This window comes from Ambystoma mexicanum, chromosome 9, assembly GCF_040938575.1.
Source record: "Ambystoma mexicanum isolate Mex_15411 chromosome 9, UKY_AmexF1_1, whole genome shotgun sequence".
NCBI lineage: Eukaryota > Metazoa > Chordata > Amphibia > Caudata > Ambystomatidae > Ambystoma > Ambystoma mexicanum.
In genome coordinates, this window is record NC_090931.1 from 554448001 (window position 1) to 554470375 (window position 22375).

General features: G+C 52.1%; 1 protein-coding gene across 2 annotated transcripts in view; it reads right to left on the minus strand.

Annotated features, from left to right (window-relative positions):
- PRR11 (proline rich 11) overlaps positions 1 to 22375 on the minus strand; it is a 231101-nt gene that overhangs the window by 62143 nt on the left and 146583 nt on the right. For both annotated transcript variants that reach the window (XM_069615149.1, XM_069615150.1), the window contains one exon: positions 19815 to 19874. In XM_069615149.1, coding sequence (XP_069471250.1) covers positions 19815 to 19874 — 60 coding nt within the window. The remainder of the gene's footprint in view (positions 1 to 19814; positions 19875 to 22375) is intronic.

The following is a 22375-nucleotide window of genomic DNA, read 5'->3' on the forward strand; positions in this document are numbered from 1 at the left end:
ACTCTTGGGGCCGACTTTAAGCCGAAAGGTAAGGCCTTGAAATGGTAGTGTTGGCCTTGAACCACGAACCAATGCAACTTCCGATGTTTCCTGTGTATGGGGATGTGGAAGTACGCATCTTCTAGGTCTAACAACTTCGAAGAACTCCCCCCTCGTCCAGCTGGCCGAGCACGTGTTGCAATGTGACCATCCTGAATTTTTGAGATTTCAAGTACTTGTTTAGATGGCGCAGGTCCAGGATGGGTCTCCAACACCCTGTCTTCTTTCTGACCAGAAAGTATCTGGAATAGACTCCGGTGCCCCAGAGTCGTTGGAGAACTAGCTCTAGCACCGCTTTCCCAAACATGACTTGCACTTCTTCCAGGAGCTGAGGGACGTGCTGCTCCTGATGGGGACCCAGCGGAATACGAGGGCACCTGCGTTGGAAGGTGTGCCCCTGGGCGAGAGCGTCCAGCACCCATCTGTCGGTGGTGATCTTCTTCCACTCGCCAACTAACCTGGTCAGCTGGAATCCTACTAGGGCGCATGAGCGGGGGCCCGATGTCTTGGCCGGTTCAGACTTGCTTGGGCACCCTGCCCTGTGGGCAACGGCGATACTGACCTCTGCTACCGTAGGCCTGAGAGCAACACCTGTAGGCTTCCTGCGTGGAGGATCGTGGAGGTTGCCTGTAAGATGCACAGTATCCTTTGGATGATCTGCTCAATTTTCCATTGGAGGAGTGAAAAGATGATGAGCGATGCTGCTGTAGAATGCCAAGGGAACGTGCCATCTCCATCTTTTTGGCTTGAAGGTATTCGTCAACCGCCTTCCCGAACAGATTTTCGCCTTCGAAGGGCATGTCCAGCACCTTCAAATAACATCCTGGTGAAGGTTTGTATCCTTCAGCCAGACCTACCGACGAAGGCAAACTCTGTTTCCCTTCTGCCAGAAACCTTTGTAGGTGGTGTCCAATGCCACTGTAAAGGCATGGTCCGACGCCATCTCCCCTTCCTGAAAGAGGGTGAGAGCCTCAGTTTTCTTGTCGTCGGGGAGGAATTCCAGTATAGGGCTCAGCTTGTACCATAGCTCCCGGTCATAGCCAGAGCATTAGCCGCCTTGATCGTGGATGCCGCCATGTAGATTACTCTTCCCCATGTTTTTCCGGGGGGACTAATGATGTGGAAGCCGGGTTGGCCGAATGTTTCCTTGCAGCAGCTGACACTACCGATTCCGGTGACAGTTGTGACCTCAAGCACTTGGGAGTGGAATCCGGCACCTTGCATTTCTTCGCCAACCTGTCTCGTTTGGTTGGAGACGTGCATAGGTTCTTCATGAGGGCTAGGCGATCCTGCCAAATGTCGTCCAAAAAGGGTACCGCCAGGATCATCTCCCTCTTGGACTCTCGTCGCTGATATAGGAACCCCTCCTTCTTGGTTTCCTCGGGCACCAGCTGGAACAGCTTGGAGGCCTTGGATATCATGGAGTGGAATAATCCCACCTCTTTTGGTGGAGAGACTATGAGGGGTGTCCAGGTGCAGTGATTCGTTGTCCGCCGGGACAAAGTCCTCACCTTCATCGGTTCCCGTGGCCGTGTTCGTACCAGTGTCCATATCCGGGTCTGCTGGTGGAGTCGGGTCCCGACGTGGAGGAGGAGGATGATGATGCGGCAGCGGCGGCGTTGGTTGACGCTTCCTCTTCTTACACGGAGGCTGATCAGGGGCACGCGATACAACATGTGCCGGTGCTGGGGCAACCTCTGCTGGATCTCCGTCACTAGGGTGTGGAGAGTTGACAGGATGTCCATGGATATGTCCCTCGGTGGAGGGAACAATGGGGAGCTAGTCCCTGTGCCGCCCTTGTCCTGGTGGACTATATGGATGACACTTGCTCCTCGTCGTAATCCATGGATGAGATGTCCATTGGCTGAAAGGAAGCCTCGGAGGGCTGCTTTGGGGCCTCTTCACCTTTCCCCCCTTCCCTCCTTGGGGCTGTGTACTGTGACTTGAGCGAGGGCCCCCCTGTCCCCCAGAGGTGCCCGCAGCCTTCACCGCTGCCCCAGCGGTCATGTCGCGTCTGGGTGGCAGGGATACTCTCTGCGCCATAGGAACCACCCTCGTCGGGTCGGTACCTCCCGCTGCTGTGGTCGTCGCAGAAGATGTCGAAGTGGTCGACAAGGCCTTTGGCTGCGCCGGTTGAGCCCGCTTGTGCTGCGCTGCCTTCTCCTCCTCTGGCCTTGGCTTTTCTGGTTTGTCCCGTAACTTGGCCGGAGTGGATGACTTCCTCTTTGAAGAGGAGTTCAATGGCAGGCTGGCTATGGAGGCGGACGGCGACGGTGATCGCAGCCTAGCCAAAGTGGGACTCGCATCAGCAGCCAACACAGTGGAATCGGACTTGTGGTTCTTGGCCTTACCTTTGACCCCCACGGAAGGGGCATCCTCAAAGGACTTCGACCTCCTCCCGCTCTTCGGACTGGCCAGTTCTGGGTGAGGCATGACCCTGCTCGGAGTACGGTTCAGAGGCCTTGCTCGATTTGAGCCACATAGCCAGCCCGCTATACCCGTCTTTCTTGGTCTTCTTCAAGAAGCCCAGGCATATCTCGCACGCATCCCTGTTGTGGTCCGGGTGCAGGCAGTACAGACATCTCAGATGTTTGTCCTCCACGAAGACATTCTGTAGCCTGCATTGGATGCAGCGCCTGAAGAGGATGCTTCCCTCCTTTTCCTCTGTCATGGTCGGAGGGCGCAAAGTAGGCCCAAGAAGAGCTTCCAGAAACTTTGACAAACAACTGCCCATGAGGGGCGTGCAACACGGATCCACGTTGCCAGCCGATGGAAATAGCAGCACATGGGCTCCGAGGAAACAAAAATAGAACTTTTTTGCTAAATGTTTTTGGAAAAAAACTCGAGCACTCCCAACACTGAAGCGTGCAGTAAAAATCTGAAGATGGCTGCCAGAGGCGGGGCTTAGGGAGAGGACTGTCATTGGATGGGGGGCAGTATGACCCAGAGGACAGTGATTGGTTTGGAGGGGAAATACAGTTTTAAAGTGAAAGTAAAACATTTTTCTTTTACTGAGGATTTCCAGCCCGACAGCGGGGAATATCAAGGAGCATGTGAATCCATGCCAGGCCCCATGCAGGGGAATAAACAATACATGTGGGTGGAGGCAAGCTCCCAGTGCAACTTAACACTGGAGACTTACTAAACTCACGCAAAAAGGTTCCTCAGAACCGACTGGCTGACTCTAGATTCTTCTGCCGAATCCCTGTCGATACAGTAGAACTTGGAGGATGTGTGCACCGATATCCAGGTAGCTGAGCGGCTGATGTCAGGCAGCGGGAACCCGAAGAGGAAGGCCATGGTAGCAGCCACTGCTCTGGTGGAGTGAGCGCGGGGCCTGCCCGGAAGGGGCCTGCCAGCCTGTTGATGGCAGAAGGAAATTCAGGCCGCAATCCACCTTGATATGGTATACTTCGATAAAGCTTTTCCTTATCCAGTTGGGCCAAATGACACAAATAATTGGTCCGCGAGATGGAGTGACCTGGTACGTGCAACATAGAACTTTAGGGCACGCACCATGCCTAAAGAATGCAACGCTCGCTCAGCCGGAGACTTTGGTGTGCCGAGAAACACTGGCAACATCACCAGTTGATTCAGATGGAAGGCATAAATGTCGGGTTAGTGCGTAGTATGACCTTCTCCTTGTGAAATGTCAAATAAGGCGGTTTGGAAGAAACTGCCTGAATTTCACCTACGCGTCTGGCCAATGTTATGGCCATCAAGAATGCGGTCTTCCGGGAAAGGTGCTGGATGGATGCCCCAGGCAGGAGTTCAAAGGGAGGTTTCATGAGCCTTTACAGCAGCACATTTAATTCCCATGCCGGAGCTGGACGTTGGACAGGCAGGAAAGACTTGAACAGCCCCCGCAAGAACTCCATCAGCCGGTGGGACCACAGAGAAGGCACGCCTGCCGAACAGTTGTACCTGGAAATGGCAGCTAAGTGCATCTTGATTGAAGAGTGCGCCAACCCTGCCCGAGCCAAGGATAATAGAGAAGGCAAAATGTCTTGTGGCCGGACGGATGGCAACTGGTGACTTCAGCACCACACCTGGAAACGTCTCCATTTACTCTTGTAACACACCAAAGTGGACAGTGCTCTAGCCCGAGCCAGAATCTCCTGGCAGTCTTGTGGAAGAGTATACCAATGTAACAATAGATGAAGAAAGACAATGTAAGATATGTAGGATATCTCTGATGTTTAGAGCTAATAGTATTTCAAATGGTTTAGTCACTCAGCGCCTTGTGGCTCTATTGTTGGTGTGCTTTAAATCATTGTGCAATTGCTTACACAGATGTAAGAGGTCTCTGGTGTCGGGGCGAATAGTATTACGAATGGCTTCTTTAGTCACTCCGCGCCTTGTGGCTCTATTATCAGTGTGCTTTAAATCATTATGCAATTGCTTGCTACTATTGCAAATGCCGGCTCCTCAACAAAGCGTTTTTTGTGAGGTACACGCAAGGTAACCCTGGCGCGAGTTACAAAACGACAGAGAAAAAACACTTGCACCACCTTCTACGCTAGTAGGGGGAGGAAAGACTTTATGGCCCAGAAAATCGTCTGCAACTCCAGCAGATTGATGTGCAGGCCCTTCTCGTCTGTGGACCACAGGACTCGTGTGCTGGTCCTGAGAGTGGGTTCCCCATCCCTCCAATGAGGCATCCGTCGTGACGATGGCCTAGTGGTCCAGTAACCTGAACGGGGCACCGTTCACTAGATGAGCCCTTACTAATCATCACAGAAGGCTTTGACTGAAGTCCTGTTTCAGAATGATGCAATCGTCCCAGGACCCCGATGCCTGAATCCATCGAACGTGCAGGAATTCCTGCACCGGCCGCATGCGCAGCCTGCATCGAGTGATCAGAGGAATGCATGATGACAACCCCAGCAGCGACTTGTAATCGCGAACCGGGGTCACCTGGGCACTGCTGAGGTGGCCACCATCTCATCTGAGGGAGTTGCGGTGTAGGACTGATTGTTGAGCTTCGCTCCCAGGTAAAACACCGGTCTTGATGGCATTAGGCGCGACTTTGGGAATTTGATGACGATCAGTCTTCCTTCCACCGCAGTGCTGAAGCGGGAGGACTGGGCCTTGGACTTGTCATGGTTGCTTGCCGGACTGGGCTCTGAATTGGGAGGAGCCATGGCGGCGCTGTGTGCCTCTGTAGGACTGCGACGACTTCTTGTATAGCTCCCCTGAGGAGTATGGTGTCTTGTAGGAGGAAGAGCATAACAATTGAAGTGAGGAGAGAAGGAGGAGATCAGGTGGGCCAGAGGGGCAAGGTAGATGTTGAAGAGCCACAGCGAGAGCATAGAGTCTTCAGGGACACTGCAGGTGGAGAGTGTGATGGAGGAAAGAAAAAGGCCCAGTTGTACCTGGGAAGGTCGGTCAGGGAGGAATGTGGTCAACCAGTGCAGTACCAAGCCTGTGATGCCAAGGGTGTCACGGAGCAGATTTGTCAGGATGCAGGATTGATTGTGTCGAATGCAGAGGAAAGATCCAGAAGGATAAGAACGGACAGAGAGTTGGAATCAATATTTGAGAGCAAGTCTTCACGGGTGTTCAGTAGAACAGTTTACGTGCCTCTCACTGCTCTGAAGCCAGACTGGTGGTTGTGGAGACAACCAACAGATTCAGTGTGTTGGATCAGTTGGGAGATGATCAGCTTCTCCAGGAGTTTGCCCAGGAAGGGGGCAATGGAAATATGGCGGTAGTTAGCCAGGGAGGAGGGGTTGGCAGAGGGCTTTTTTGAGGACAGGATGCACAAGGGAGTGCTTGAAGGGTAGCGGGAAGGAGCCAGTGGCAAAAGTGGGATTACAGAAATCGGCCAGGCTGACGCAAGGGAGGCAATGTTGTCCTTGATAGTTCTGGAGGAGCAGTGGAGCACCTGCTTGGAGGAGACTTTCATAGAGAGGACTCGTCTAAAGACCTCATCCTGTGCTATGGCAGAGAAAGAGGAGAGTAGGGGCGAATGAGAGAGGGGGGCTAAGGGAGGCCTGAGAGCTGGGGAGGGAGGAGGAAGGAGAGTGAGGACAAGATGTCCTGAGTTTGGTTAAGAAGTGAGAGGCCAGTGAAGTACAGAGGGCCAGGGATGGCAGGGGAGAAGTGGAGACTGCAATAGGATTGGCAAGTTCCTTTCAGATTTTAAACAGTTTGCCTGTGTTGTTAGTGGCCCCAGAAATGCAGGCTTGAATATGGGCCCTCTTCTTCAAGCGGATGGAGAATCTGTATTGCCTTTAGAGCAGACGGCAGGCCAGTCTGTCAGATGATGTGCCTGATGCCCGCCACTTCCTCTAAGCAACACTGCACTTGCGTTTCAGAGGGTCTAGGTCGGAGTCATACCAGGTGCTGCGCTTGAAGGCAGGCTTCATGCGGATACTCATGACAGGGGCAAGGATGTCCAGGGTGTTGGTGATAGAGAGGTGAAGATTAGCAAGGGCAGAGTCAGTGTGGGAGTCCATGGCTGGAGTGGGAGGGGGAATAAAAGTTGAGGCAAAAGCAGCAACTGACACTCGCTTCTTCAGTCGAATGACAGAGAAGAAGACTGACAGTGCAGGCAGAGGCTTAGCCAGGGGACCTAAGGGATCCAGGTGAAAGGACAGGAGAGCATGATTAGACCAGGAGAGAGGTGTAATGAGGCGGCTGGAGATGGGGATGTCTGCTGAGATGAGAGCATCCAAGGTATGTCTGGCTGAGTGCATCGGACCCGAGATATGAATGGTGAGGAAAAGGAAGTCAGAGGCTGCGTAAGAGTCCAGCAGCTGAATCAGGAGAGTCAAGGTGAATATTGAAGTCTCTCAGTAGGAGAAGCTTGGAGGTGGATGCAAGAAGAGAAGAGTCGAGGCCAGACCAGAGGTCTTGCAGTTTGTGGCGAGAGTCAAGGAGAGGGTTGGAGAGACACCAACCCTGCAGACAAGGCATTCGAATGAAGAGTAGGCCTGAGTGGGAATGATAGTAGCAGGGACCAATTCAGGGTATATCAAGGCCACTCCGCCTCCAGACCGGTTAGGCCTGGGCTTCGAGAGGATCTTGAAGCCCTCAGGAAGGAGTGTGTCAAAAGCAGTGAGAGAGCTGGCAGTGAACCATGTCTCAGTGTGTGCAAGAAAGTCCAAGTTTTCAAGAAGGAGACCAATATCAGAAGAGTGTTTAACAGTAGAGCGCAAGTTGAGGGTGGCTAGGTGAAGCTGGTTGCCACCTCTGAAGGTCTTCAGAGGTGGGGTACAAGGATGTTGTATGCCAGTCGTGGTGGTGAAGGGGCAAGAGGGGTTGCAGGAGAAGGGAGGAAGTTGGTGAGAGATGGAAGACGCCTATCAAGAAGGATGAGGTTGGGCAGAGAGCCCTGGGCCATGACAATGCCACTAGGATAGACATTAATGATGTACCTTGAGGATGAGAAGCGTGCCAAGAGTACTTCCCATCTGGTGTCACCATTAATGGGTGACTAAGAAAAAGGGGAGAGGACCAAGACCTTGTGGGGAGTCCATAAGTCTGGAAAGGGAGCGACAAAGAGGATGTCTTTGACGGTCTGCCAGGAAGAAGCATTGACGTAGGTGTCAGTGATGGGCAGGCCTGGATTGGAGACCAGGAGATCTTTTTCCTTCCAGGCTTCGAGAGAGCAGTAAGATAGTGTCACATCTTGGAGTACCTGGCGACTTTGTGATAGATGGAAACGGCATCCTCCATTGCCGGTTCCATCACGTAAAGTAAAGCGTAGAGTGCTGGTCTAGTTTTCCTTGCAGCGCGTTCCGACGCCGGTAGTTATCTGTCCCCCACTTCCGGTTTCAGACGCGTTGCCGATCCGTTTTTTCCTGTTCGTTCTGCGCTGCTCCTTGCTTCCCGTTCTTTTCCCTTTTAGCCTTTGGCGGTATTTTCCCCTTCTGCTTTCGATTCTACCTTACTCCGCTGATTTCCTCTCCTGTGCTTCCTTTCGTCCTCTCATCCACTGCTGAACCTATTCCCGCTTGCCTTCCTACCTTACCACCCGCCTTGTGCGTGTTTCCTGTTACTCTTGGTCTTTTCCTCCTTTAGCTCTGCCTTGCTCTGCTTTTCTATTGCCTTCCTGTGTACCGAACCGGCCTGCCTTTCGGATCTGCTCTGCCTTATCCCCGTGACAGTGTTGTTCTTCTGGTTCCTCGACCCTGCCTGTCCCCGGACTGCTTTCGCCTCCCTTGTACGGAGTACTTGGTGCTTACTTGTGCTTGGTGCTTGCTGCTCAGATTGCTACTCGACCACCATCGAGGGTGCTGTTGTGGCAAGATTCTCCTTCACAACCCATTCCTCCAACGAACTCCATCATTGTTGCTGCCCTCAGATACTATTCAAGTGCTACAGGGATCTCATCATCACATCCAACGTAGAAGGACCATTTTGTTTTTTTTATGCCACTGGCTTTTTCCCCACTTTTAGGCGGCCGTGTAGGATAACCACCGCTTACCTATTAGGTGACACTGTGGCGTCCTTCCAGGGTCGCCCCAATCTACATAAAAAAAAAGGAGAGAACCCGAACCAAAGACAACCCGAAGCCAACACAGCGTTAGAAACATAGAGGTGAGGTGGAAGGGGAGGTGGGAGGAACAGATTCTTTCCCAAGGGGAGGTAGATATTACAGACTCTTCTGACAGATAGGTGATAGAGTAGAAGTTAAAGTAAATAGGAGAGATAGAGAGCACCATGAAGGGGGAGAGCAGAGATATGGAGAGGGGGAGAGAGAGAGACAGAGAAGGAACAAGTTACTTACCTGTAACTGTTGTTCTCCAGCATGGGTCTGGCATGGATTCACATGCTCATGAATATTCCCCGTCGTCAGGCTGGGAATCCTCGGTAAAGAAAAAACCAGTATCAGTTTCGTTTCTGATCTGTCTTTCGTAGTAATAACCAATCACTGGTCTCTGCGTCATACTGACCACAGCCAATGACTGCCCTCTACCTAAGCACCGCCTCTGGCAGCCATCTTCAGATTTGGAAGCACGTGAAGTGGCAGTATGACCAAGTGAAGAGCCGCAGAGGGGTAGGCGGGAGGGTTCGCATGTGAATCCATGCCAGACCCATGCTGGAGAACAACAGTTACAGGTAAGTAACTTGTTCCTTCTCCAGCATGGGGTCTGGCATGGATTCACATGCTCATGAATAAAGAATACATAGCAGTACACACATGCACAACCACGGGAGGTGGCAAAGGCTCAACATTAAGCATCACATCAACTCAACATTAAGCATCTTACCTCCTCACCAGGCTCACCTCAGGCGAACAGGTTGCGCAGCACTGCTTGGCCGACCCTGGACTCCTCCCTGGAATCCCGGTCGACGCAGTAGAATTTCGTGAAGGTGTGCGTCGACCTCCACGTAGCAGCCCTGCATATGTCCAGCAGGGGCACACCAGATAGGAACGCCGTGGTAGCTGCGATCGCTCTGGTGGAATGGGCTCTCGGACGGCCAGGCAGCGGTCGGTTTGCCAACCGGTGACAGTACATGATACAGCCGGAGAGCCATCTGGAGATGGAAGCCTTCGAGAGAGCCTTCCCCTGATTGACAGGTCCAAAGTTCACAAAGAGTTGTGACGTCTTCCGAAAACCTTTCGTGCGGTCCACGTAGAACTTCAGCGCTCTAGCTACATCCAGCGAGTGCAAAGTCCTCTCAGCCGGCGACGAAGGCGACGGGAAGAACACAGGTAACACCAAGGGTTCGTTGAGATGAAAGTCCGACGGTACCTTGGGCATGAAGGAGGGGTGCGTCCTGAGCACTACCCTCGTGTCGTGGAAAGTCAAGTACGGTGCCTTGCAGGAAAGGGCCTGGATCTCTCCCACTCGTCGTGCGGAGGTGATGGCCACGAGAAAAGCTGTTTTCCACGATAGAAACTTCAACGGGGCCGAGTGCAGAGGCTCGAACGGAGGTCCCATGAGTTTGGTCAGTACCACGTTGAGCTCCCACGCCGGGGCCGGAGCCTTCACCGGCGGGAACGATCTGAACAGTCCCTTCATGAACTCTTTCACCAGACGATGAGACCACAAGGACGTCCGGCCCGTGGTTCTGGTGTATCGGGAGATCGCAGCAAGATGAATCTTGATGGACGCGTGTGCCAGACCAGCTTTGGCCAGCGTCAGCAGGTACGGCAGCACTTGGGGAGCCGTAATCCGTAGAGGGTTAATCTTCTGTGCGTGGCACCAGACAGAGAACCTCTTCCATTTGTGTCCGTAGCATTTAAGAGTCGAGGACGCCCTGGCCTTTGCAAGAACCTCTCTGCAGTCGGCCGGTATGTCGTATCCTCCAAACTCTAGCGCTGCAGGAGCCAGGCCTGCAAGTTCAGCGACTTCGGGTCGTGGTGGAGGATGGCGCCTCCTTCCCTGGAGAGTAGATCCGCGTCCGCCGGCAGCTTGATTGGCGGGGACGCCGACAAGTCCAGAAGGTCCGGGAACCATATCTGCCTCGGCCACGCAGGTGCGACGAGGATCATCCTGCACCGTGACCTCTTGAGCTGGTTGACGAGCCGGATTAGCAGAGGCAAGGGAGGGAACGCGTAGAGGAACAGGCCCTCCCAGGGGAACGAGAAAGCATCGCCCATGCTCCTCGTCTGGGGAAACCTGCTGGCGAACCTCCGGCACTTGGTGTTCGTCGCCGTCGCGAACAGGTCGATCTGGGGTGTGCCCCACCGTCGGAAGAGGCGATCCACCAGATCCTGCCGTAGTTCCCACTCGTGGCACGAGCGCAGCTCCCTGCTGAGTGAGTCGGCGATGGTGTTTTTTATCCCTGCCAGATGAAACGGCACCAGAAGAATCCCTTGGGCGACGGCCCAATGCCACAGGTCCTGCGCCTCCTTGGACAGCGCTGGGGACCTGGTTCCGCCCTGTTTCCTGATGTAAAACATGGTGGTGGTGTTGTCGGTGAAGATCCTCACCACCTTGCCCTTGAGGGACGGAAGGAAGGACCTGAGGGCCCAAAACACTGCACGGAGCTCCAGGACGTTGATATGCAGGGACTTCTCCGTCGGGAGCCAGAGTCCCCTTGCGTGCAGATTTTCGGTGTGCGCTCCCCACCCTTCTAGGGAGGCATCCGTGGTCACAGTCACCTGGTGGGCTGGGGTCTGGAAGTCCATGCCCGCCGTCAGATGCGCGCGGGTGCCCCACCACCGTATCGCTCGTCGGAAACTCTCGTCGAGCTTGATCTTTTCCTCGAAGCTGCCCGTCGTCTGGATCCAGCGCGCATCCAGGAACTCTTGCAACGGGCGCATCCGGAGCCTGCACATGGGAATGAGGTAGATGCAGGAAGACATCATCCCGAGGAGGGACTTGATGGACCTCACCTTGGCCGCGTCGGCCACCAACATCCGTTGCACCTTGCCCAAGATGGTCCTGGTCCTCTCCTCCGACGGGGAGGCCAGAAGGGACACTGTGTCGAGCCTCGCTCCCAGAAACAGTGCGACTTGCGCGGGCACCAGGTGGGATTTGGCGTAGTTCACGGAGAATCCCAGGTCCGTGAGGAGTTGGACGGTCCTTGCCGTGTGGACCACGGCGAGCTCCCTCGTCTTGGCGCGGATGAGCCAGTCGTCCAGGTAGGGGTAGACGTGAATCCCCTCGCGGCGCAGCTGCGCCGCCACCGGTGCGAGGCACTTGGTGAAAACCCTGGGTGCCGACCGCAGTCCGAAGGGAAGGGCTTTGAACTGGTAATGACGCCCTTGGACCACGAATCTGAGGAATTTTCGGTGCCCCTTTAGGATGGGAATGTGGAAGTAGGCATCCTCCAAATCCAACGACGATAGGAAGTCTCCTTCCTCCAGCTGACCCAGGACGTGCTGGAGGGTGACCATCCGGAACTTCTGCGCCTTGATGAACTTGTTCAGGCGTCGCAGGTCCAGGATGGGGCGCCATCCTCCCGTCTTCTTCTTCACGAGGAAGTAACGCGAGTAGACTCCGGAGCCCCGAAGCCTCTTTGGGACGAGTTCGATGGCGCCCTTTCTGAGCATCGCCTTTACCTCCAGGAGAAGTTGAGGGACGTGAAGTTCTTTCCTGGCCACGGGGGGGACGCGCGGGCACCTTCTTTGAAACTCGAGCGCGTGGCCCCGGGCCAGGGCGTCCAGCACCCAACGGTCGGTGGAGATGGACTCCCACACGCTGACGAAGCCCGCCAGCCGGCCTCCCACCGGGGTGCTTCGGTGGGGGCCCGACCCCACGGCCGGTTCAATCCTGCTTGGACGCGGCCTTGCCGCCTTGGCCTCCTTGGCGACGACGGCGGGGGCCGCCAGACTTGCCTCGTCCTCTGTAGGCCTCTTGCGACGACGAGCGGGCCGCTTGACGGTAGGAAGCGAAACCGCCGCCGGAACCTTTGGAGGCGCCCTTGCCTCCGCCGCTCCGAAAGGGCGTCCGCCGTTGCTGCAGCACTCCAAGGGCCCGGGCCGTCTCAGTATCCGCCTTGATGGCCTGAAGGGAATCGTCCACTGTCTTCCCAAACAGGTTGTTCCCGTCGAAGGGCATGTCCAGGACCCTGTTCTGGACGTCCTGCCGAAAGTCCGTAGCCTTGAGCCATCCGCGACGTCGAAGGCAAACGCCGTTGCCCATCTGGCGGAACCCAGTGTCGGCGATGTCCGTCGCCACGGTGATGGCGTGGTCCGAGGCCACCTCACCTTCCTGCAGGATCTCAAGGGCCTCCGCCCTCTTGTCGTCCGGCAGAAAATCCAGCAGGGGAGCTATCTTGTACCAGAGTTCCCTGTCGTAGCGGGCCACGATAGCCAAGGCGTTGGCCGCTTTAATCGTCGTCGCCGCCGACGAGATGACTCTGCGTCCCATGGCATCCAATTTCTTTCCCTCGCCGTCCGGCGGGGAAGTCGACGTGGAGGCCGCACCCCCCCCCGCTTTCTTCCTGGCTGCCGCGGAGACGACGGAGTCCGGGGTAGGCTGCGCCCGGAGGCATAGGGGGGCCGAGTCCGGGACCCGGTACTTTTTCTCGTACCGGTCTCTTTTCGCTGGCGTCGTGGAAGGGTTCTTGAGGAGGGAAAGGCCCTCATCCCAAATGTCGTCCAACAGAGGCACTGCGAGGACCGTCTTCCTCTTGGTCTCGCGCCGTTGGTAAAGGAAGCCTTCCTTTTTCTTCTCCTCAGGGCAGAGTTGGAAAAGCTCGGATGCCCTGGCGATCATTGAGTGGAACGATCCAATCTCGTCGGGCGGAGAAGCCCTGGGGGGAGGCGACGACGGAAAATCCTCGTCGTATGCCTCGTCGTCCGTACCCGTCGCTGCCGTGTCAGTCCCCGTATCATCCCCTCGGGTGGACGGGGAGGAGGGCTGGACGGGGCGCGATGGTTGAAAAGGAGGCGGTGGATGGATCCTTCTTTTCTTGGTAGGGGGAACACCAGAAGGTCCCGGTTCTGGATCCCCCGACGGGAGAGGTTCCTCCGTCGGTAACGGTAGTCTCGTCCTTATCTCGGAGCATAAGGACTGTATAGCCAACAAAATGGCCGCTGAGTTGTCTTGCGGCGCTGGCAGAGGGGAATCCGACGGGCGAGCAGGGGCCCTGTCGGTATCCTCGACGATGTCGTCGTCGTCACCTGCGTCGGGGCCCATTCCGACGGGCTGGTCTTGTTCCACGCCTAGGCCGTGGCTTAAGACCTCGATCAGTTCCTCTTCTGAGGTTGAGGCCGAATCTACGACGACGCCCTGCCCCCCCTTCTTCCCCACGGAGGGTTTCACGGGGGTCCTATCGATGGGCACGAAAGAAGACTCCCTCCGAGGAGGCAGGGAGATTCTGGGCCCCGAGGCCGCCACCACTGGTGCAGCCTCCACAGGCTGGGCCAGGGCCGCCGCGACCGTTTCGATAGAGGGCTTGGTCGAATGGATCAAGGCCTTCACCACCTTAGGTGCGCTCACCGCCTTATCCTTGAGGGAGGGGGCACTGCCACGCTCCTCCTCTGCCTTAGAGCTCGACCGGGGTCTCTCCAGGAGCTTCGCCGGGTGCTCGGCCTTCCTCTTACCCGACCCAGAGCGTTGGCTCGTGGTTGATGGTGCCGGGGAGGGTGCGCCCTGCCTGGCGCCCGTAGAGCCCGACCGTTCGGCGCTCCCGGTGCCAGCGGACTCGCGGTGCTTGGCCTTATGTTGGGCCCCCGTCGCCGGGGCGCCCTCAAAGGTCTTAGAAGACCGCTCAGATTTCTTCTTCTTCTCGCCAGACGGGCTCTTACCCTCCAGCCAGCTGGCGAGACGTTGATGGCGGTCCTTCATGGTCCGTTCCGACATGTTGCCGCAAAACGCACAGTCCTTCTCCACGTGCGTCTTGTCCCCATGAAGGCAGTAAAGGCAGAAAGAGTGTTCGTCCTCCTTGAAGACGTTCTGCAGCTGGCATCCAGGGCAGGCCCTGAACAGCTTTCCGGGCGTCGAGCTTCCCTTCTCCTGGGCCATCTCCGAGACCGGGCCTGAGAAGCTTCTGGAGTCCTCCGAAGTGTAGCTCGACGAATCTTCACCCTTGAGGGGCACAGATGAATCCGACACGGGTCCCCGTTGATCGGATGTAGGATCGGTGGAGCTTGAGGCTCTTTTGACCGAAAGAATCGAAGTTTTTGTGAAAAAGCGCGAAAAAATAGCACTAACGCTCGAGAGCAATAGCACGAGGATCCCAACACATGAACGTGCGGTAAAAATCTGAAGATGGCTGCCAGAGGCGGTGCTTAGGTAGAGGGCAGTCATTGGCTGTGGTCAGTATGACGCAGAGACCAGTGATTGGTTATTACTACGAAAGACAGATCAGAAACGAAACTGATACTGGTTTTTTCTTTACCGAGGATTCCCAGCCTGACGACGGGGAATATTCATGAGCATGTGAATCCATGCCAGACCCCATGCTGGAGAACTGAAATTCACTGAGAAACTACGTCCAACTCACCAGGTGGCCAAGCAGCAAGACAGTTGCAGACAAGTCAAGGAGCATGAGACGTACCATGTCACCAAAAACAGGGAGGAAGGAAAGCGAGCTCAGAAGAAAGTAAAAGACTGATCTCTGGATGTTCTGTGCGTCTCTCAAGCGGTGGATTCAGCAATAGTCTCTGAGGGTAACCCAGCTGGTCTAGCAGGCATCTAATACTCTTGCCCGTCAGTTCAGAAGTGCTGGGTTTGTCCACTGAATCTTTCAGTACAAAGTAGAGATTTTCCAGTACCATGTTTCATGCATCAGGGAGAGAAAAACACAGCTGCCTTTCCATGCTGGGCAACAGGCACCGGGAGAACAGAGCTGAGGTTAAAGCCGATACAACAGAAACCAGGCACTACAGTCTATATGGTTGGGGAGCAGGTGCCCCACAGTGGAACCGGGAGCTGGCACTGGAGACTCAGGCCACTGATGTCCGAGCAAAGGGTGTTCCCCAGGGATAGACTCAGCCATGGGCCTTCTCTAGCAGCAGGTGCCTTCCGCTCTGACTGCAGCAGAGTAACCCCACTCTGAGATCGGGGTATGAGAGTCGCGGGAGTGCTGCCAGCACTGACACCGTGTTGGTGGGGTGGCAAAAGTGGTTGTGACAGTTGATGGTGCGATGGTCGTGACCATGTGAGAAGACACCGTTTTTGATGTCGACAGGGTCGTCGACGGAGGTACCAAAGTCGGCGACGTAGTTGTCATCAATGTTTTTATCGACAGGGTACCTTGCAAGCTTGTCGTCGTCGATGGTGGGGCACTCGTGGATGGGGTAGATGGTCTCGGTGTGGACGAGCCGGAGGAAGACTTGGGCATTGACAAAGACTTAGTCGGGCCGACTTTGACGAGGACAGGGTAGATTTGACAGTTGATGATGAAGAGTGGCCACCAGACTTAGAAATGGACTTGCTGGACGGGGTTGCCTCCATTGGGCAGGGAAAAAGGACTGGTCTGCTCTTGCCCTTCGAAACCCCTTGCGCAGTTATCTTAGGTGGCGATAACCGACCCTTGTGAGACGACCGCAGCTCGGCGGACGCCTCTGTGTTGCTTCCTGCTGCGGCCGTGCTCTTCATGCGACCTAGACCTCTTACTGGAGGTGGTTTGCTGGGCCGTCCTGCCCTGCAGTAGAGGCATGGCTCTGTACAGAAGCGGAATGAGAGGCCTCACCGGCATCCTCGAGCCACGTGACGAGGTGCCAGTGACGATCATGCAGCGTTTTGTTGGAAAAGAACTGGCAGATCTCGCAGTCCTGTATAACATGATGTGGATGTAGACAGAGACAGTCGTACGTGGTGGTCTTCGATATACACATTCTTCAGCCCACAGCGGGCACATGCCTTAAATAGGCTCTTCCTCGTGGATTCAGCCATGAGGTAGGCCCAAATGTGCAGACAATGAAAATTCAAAGTTACTGGCCTCGGGAAACTATCTATGGATTCCACATCCTCGTTGTCTGGGATGGTTGTTGATGGGTCGTCGAAAAAGGCGATTTTTTTTTTAATCAAAAGACAATATATAGTATATTTAGTTTGTAGTTAAATGTTGAGAGAATATTTTGAGGACTCCCAACACGAGCGTGCAGTAAACAAATCTGAAGATGGCAGACAGGGGAGAAGCAAAGGGAGATGTTCATATTGGCTATGGGCAGTATGACCCAAAGATGACTGTACTAGAGCACAAAAGTGACTGAAAGTTTCAGTTTAAGTTTAAACTGCTTTATGTTAACGAGGATTCCAAGCCGAACTACGGGGAATAGTCACAGCATGCGAATCCATGAAAGAGCCAATGCTGGAGATTTAACCAGTCCAAAATGAAGATAATGGCACCTGGAAAAGACAAGATAAAAAGGGCTTTCTCCTGGCATATAGATACAAAAAAAGATTGAACTAGTTTCCAGCTTTAAATAACTTGGGGTAGCTATAAGTGATGGTGAAGTCACTCCACAAATTAAACGAGAGAAGTGGAAATGCCATAGGAAAAAGTACAGCCATTAAGCATTTTATTACATCTCAAGGGGGCAGCTCCATAGAGGGGGTGTCTAAAATATATAAGGAGAGCATCACACAGGGGATCTTATATGGCCTTATATCCAACTCTAACTTCAAGAAGTCCTGGTTATGTATATTGGAAGGTAAATTGTAGCGACCGTTGTTGGGGCTCCGTCAGGGGTCCCTTTACAAGCAATACGACTAGAACTAGGTATTCCCTCTTTGAAAGCCATGCTACATATTAGGAAGAGTGCATTATATTTGAAAATGTTGTTCTATGAAGATGATCCCCATATGAATATATTTAATATATTGATCAACACAAAATCAAATAGCCATAATTTGTTGAGATTTCGTAAAAGAAAGAGAAAGCTTTCACACAACAGAACAGCAACCAGAGGCACACAGCATATTAAGCTGTTTAAAAGAGCTTAAGAGAAAAGCTTACATATGGGATTGGCGATGTAATATTGATTATCTGTTGACCAAATATCTATACAGTCAATATGCCACGCAGGCATTTAAGTTGCATCGTCCACAAAATTATTTAAGTGTGGTCCCGTATTCTTTGCTCCGTAGATTCATTATGTGCCTATGATTGAATCAACTCCTGGTCTAAGCTATAATTGGCTGTGGACTGGGGATTTCGCGAGATAACAGTAAATGTAGGTTATGCCATTTCTCCTTAGAAACAGTTAGGCACCTATTAACGTCGTACCAGATGTTCTATGGATTTTATTTTAAGGATATAGAAAATTTGTGTTGAACGTGGAAAACACTGAGGATGATGCTTTTTGGACGTTTTGTATGGCGGCTACATCTATGATCTTATCTGCAGCATTAAGAGATGTTTGGCACAAGGCTGAGACACTAATTAATGATCTTAAAGATAACCCTGCACTCACTGGGAGATGGGTAAATCTAAAACCTGTATCTGTGTCGACGGTTTATGGTCATAATCTCAAAAAGAAAATCTCGAAAAAAAAAAATCTAAAAAAAAAAAGTCGAATTCTTTTTTGATGACGTTTTTTTATCCGAAATGGGGGGTTTCCCCCTACTCTCCCCCCCCCCCCTTTTTTTACAATTTTTTTTTTAATCCCGGACCCCAAAATAAATATATAATTAAAAAAATTCTTTTGAAGCATTTATATGAATTTTGTTAATATGTGTGAAAAGTTTTTTTACTGAAGCACACTAATAATAATAATACATTTTAAAAATGTAAAGGCCCCTTTTAAGGACTGCATGCAATCTCTGTGCATTTCAACTTGCGAGGATAAGAGGCCAAGGATGCCAACTGGATCCAATAAAACAAACCAAAAACTTACAAAGCACCACACTGTAGGGAGTACCCCACACTAGTGCAGACATAGCAGGCGAGAGATGTTCAGTGAGTGTGCAGGGTGTGATGTGGGGGTGGTTTGGGGTGTGTGACACAAGCGCAGTAGTTACATAATTAATGTTTGTAAAACAACAGAACAGTGTTCCATTCAGCAGTTGTCCCACATACAGCACCCAATTGCTATGCCCATTCTGTGACCCTGCAATGGCCACTTTGCAGTAGGGTTGCTGTGTTTAAGCATTGGTGAGATTTATTTTTTAAAAAACTGCACATTGGCCACAATTAAATTAAACTATTGTGTCATGCCATGGACCATCATTCACACAAAATGTTGTTCAGTAGAAACGCCCCGCTTTTGTGTTTAGGTATGTACTGATGGTGCAAATGTCCCATGGCACAATGCTCTGCACCATCTTCTATTATTGCAGTTCTTCACAGCCATTTTCTCAGTTGAAGAAGTCATGCCCACCCTGGCAGTACTACCATTGTATACTGTGAACATTGTTTACAATTCCCCTTCTATTTTAGTTGTCACGGTATAGAAAAACCACATACACACAACTCTGAACAGGTTTTGACACTTTGTACGATAGACATGCATTTCTAGTCTGACTATGCTGCAGCATTTACATGCCAGTTGATAGCATGTACTGTTCAATGTTACTTTTCCAGCCGCCAATGGGACACAGGATATTACTGCTCACTTTATCTGTGCAAATCGATGACTGCTCAAAAGCTGTCCTCATTCTGATAAATCAACGCCCTTATTCTGCCAGACAGTTTGTACTGTAGACGGACAGTGGATCTATAATCCATCTTTATAGTAGTTTGGGGGCATGGTGCAGGGCTGAGTTGGACCGCAGCATATCTTTTCATGCATAGTCATTCAGCCACTGAATAGAAGTTCAGTTTTACTCAACAAACATCTGGGTTCTCCATATATTTTGTTCTACAACGCCCATTTACCTCACCAGTGACTACAGTAGTTGGGGCTGGGGGGAGCTGTGGAGCTTTGCATTAATTCATGTAGGAACTAGCTTCAAGAAAAAACCATGAAGTAGCATCACCCCCCCACTGCCCAAGGTGATCATTTTGTCCACAGGCGACCATTGTACTGCTGATGTTGAGTAAGATCAAGTGACATGACCTTTTTGGATTTCCCACAGGTCCAACAGCCCGCGTCCCCCTCAGCCCTCAGGTTTCCTGAATGACCTTCATGGTTGGAGGAGGAAAGTGGCTGTGGGGGGTGAAGGGTAACTTGCAATTCCATGAATACTGCCATGAGAAAAATACTTACCTCTCCCACCAAAGACTGAGTGTAAAAAGAATTCTTGAAAGCAGGCTCCCGTTTTGTAGGGTCAGCAGGAACGAAAAGGATTAAAACATGCATGCATTTTAAGAAACCAGAACATGTCGAGGGTTTTCATGATAATAGTCACTTTTTGGTTATTGTTACTAACGAGTCACCAAGTAGTTGAAAATCTAAGTATCATTCAAGTAGGGCAATCATGATCTTACCTTCATTTACATACTTAATTAGAAGAAAATATTTACAACGCATTTACCTTTTTAAGTTCACCTTTTTAAGATGTTTTCGAAGATCTATTTGACTTTTGTTAGGAGATCTGTTGAAAAAACATGGCTTTATTAGAAAGAAATTAAAATCTTAATTGCAAATGCTCCCTGCTGTGAAAACGCAGAGTGGGTCAAAACAAGAAACTCATTACAGCAAAATTGCAGAATATGAATTTACACGCGACTAGACAATCGTTTTTTTCTTCGTTTGAGACTGAAAAGCACAGATTAAAAGAAGTGACAAAAAAAGGAAAATATCAAAAAGTTGGTGTCGCAGCATCTACCGCATAGGCAGTCCAATGAAAGCTCCAAAACGGACAACGAGGATTGGTGTCCAATTCTTTGTTAAGCTCTGGCTGGAAGAGCTTGCAATTAGATTTGGTTAAAAAAAAACAAGCACGTTTTCAGAACACCATTAACTAGGTATACCAACAGTTCAAAAGCCAGCTGAATATTGCTGGAAGTTTACCCCTCTCCAAGGCACTTCCTAGTGCCAATTCTCTTCTATGACTAGATTATAGACCTCTTTATTAGTTTCAAATGCACTTATGAATAGCTAATGTTAACCTTTTAGCAGTTTTCTCTTCGAGGACTAGTCCGCTCAACTGAAAATCTAGGGCACCCTCTCTGTATCGCTACTTCAGCCCTAATCCCTCGGTTACCACTTTCTTTAAACAGTAGACCTCTTTCCAGCAAAGCTCCACAACAATTGCATACTACCTCCATGGATCCCAATATCTGTTCTTACTTTCTTTCACATATTTCCTCCGGTTCTAGGACCAATCAGACATCCACCTGGGGTAATTTACTTTCCTGTGCTCTCGAACCTTGACTCTAACATTCCATGTGTTCTCATTTTGCTTGATCTCTCTTCTGCCTTTGATACTGTCAACCATACCATCCTGCTCAACCGTCTCCGTGATAACCTGGGTATCACTGGTCAGGCTCTGGCGTGGCTGACCTCTTTCCTCTCAAATCGACCCTTCCAGGTCCAACTGGGGTCTTTCCTCTCTGACATCTTTTTCTCTACCTGTGGTGTCCCCCAGGGATCTAACCTCTCTCCCAGGCTGTTCAACCAGTATCTGGCACTTCTCGCTCACCGCATCGCCGCTCTCTGCCCCTACTTTCAGCGCTATGCGGATGATACCCAGGTCATTTTCAGGCTACCCTCGGCCTCCTCTTCTCCTTCCCTCATCTCTGACCGTCTTTCTGCTATCCAGGAATGGTGTGCCGCCAACGACCTCTGCCTTAATGCCAGTAAGACCGAGATTCTACTCATCGGCACTCCCACTCCCTCCTTCCCTGCTGCTCTCTGGGCCCTCTTCCTGCTCCTACCTGCAAGGCAAAAAACCTTGGGGTCATCTTCCACTCCACACTCTCCTTCTCTCCTCACATATCCGACGTCTCTAAGAAGTCACACTACCAGCTACACCTCCCCAGAGGTATCCATCCTTTTCTCTCCTTCCCCCAGAAGCTCACTGTCTCTACAGCCCTGGTTCTCTCGAAGCTGGACTACTGTAACAGCCTCTATCTAAATCTGCCCGCCTCTATTCTCCGCCCTTTGCAACTCATCCAGAACAGGACTGCAAGACTTGTCCTTGGCCTCAAGCCCAGGGACCGTTTGTTTGTTTGTTTGTTTGTTTATTTGGTATAGCGAAGAAACCAAACCCGAAGGGGTAGCTGGGCGCAAACAGTACAAGGTTGCTTAAGAACTTAGTTACAGGAGAAATACACGTTATACATTCGCAGTTAAATCATGAAAGTGCAGTTTATACAGTTCACCTTAGATCAACGGTAGGTATAGTGAGAAAGCAACGGGAAAAGAAGAAAAAAAGAAAAAGGGGAAAAGTGCGTATCTCTCCAGGACTGAAATCACTACACTGGCTCCCAGTGACTGCGAGGATCAAGTTCAAAACCCTCTGTATTGTCCACAAGGCCGTCTGGGGCCTTGGGCCAAAATACCTTCAACTCTCTCTTCCTAAATATCTTCCTCCTCGAGCTCTATGCTCATCCGCCTCCAACTCCCTCAGGGTCAGCCGCTTCTCCAAACAACGAGTTGGGGGCAGATCTCTCTCCGCTGCAGGGCCTCCCTCTGGAACAGCCTTCCTGCCTCCCTGAAACTTGAGGAGAACCATCTCCGGTTCCGGAAGCACCTCAAAACCTTCCTCTTTGCCTCCGCTTTCTCTCCCCCTCTCCCCTGCTAATACTACTGAAACTGCACTGAATCTGCAACTGGGCCACTCACCGTTCTTGGTCCTTGGCCCAGCCACTCCCCCCTGCACTGCCTCCCCAGCAAGCCCTGCACTGCGGGACTGTGTCTGTATCCCTACAGCCCCCCTTCCCAGCACTTGTCTGCACTTACCTCGCACTTGCCACCAGCTGGCCCTTGTTATTTATCCTGTATGCTGTATGCTAATAACCCTGTACTGCACTTTCCCCCATGCACTTTTCCCCTTCCCCTCTACCCTTGCACTTGCGCGATCTGAATGACACCTGGCCTAGTAGGATCGTTGACTGTCTCCCCTTGTTCCCCCGCCCTGCCTCGTTGCGC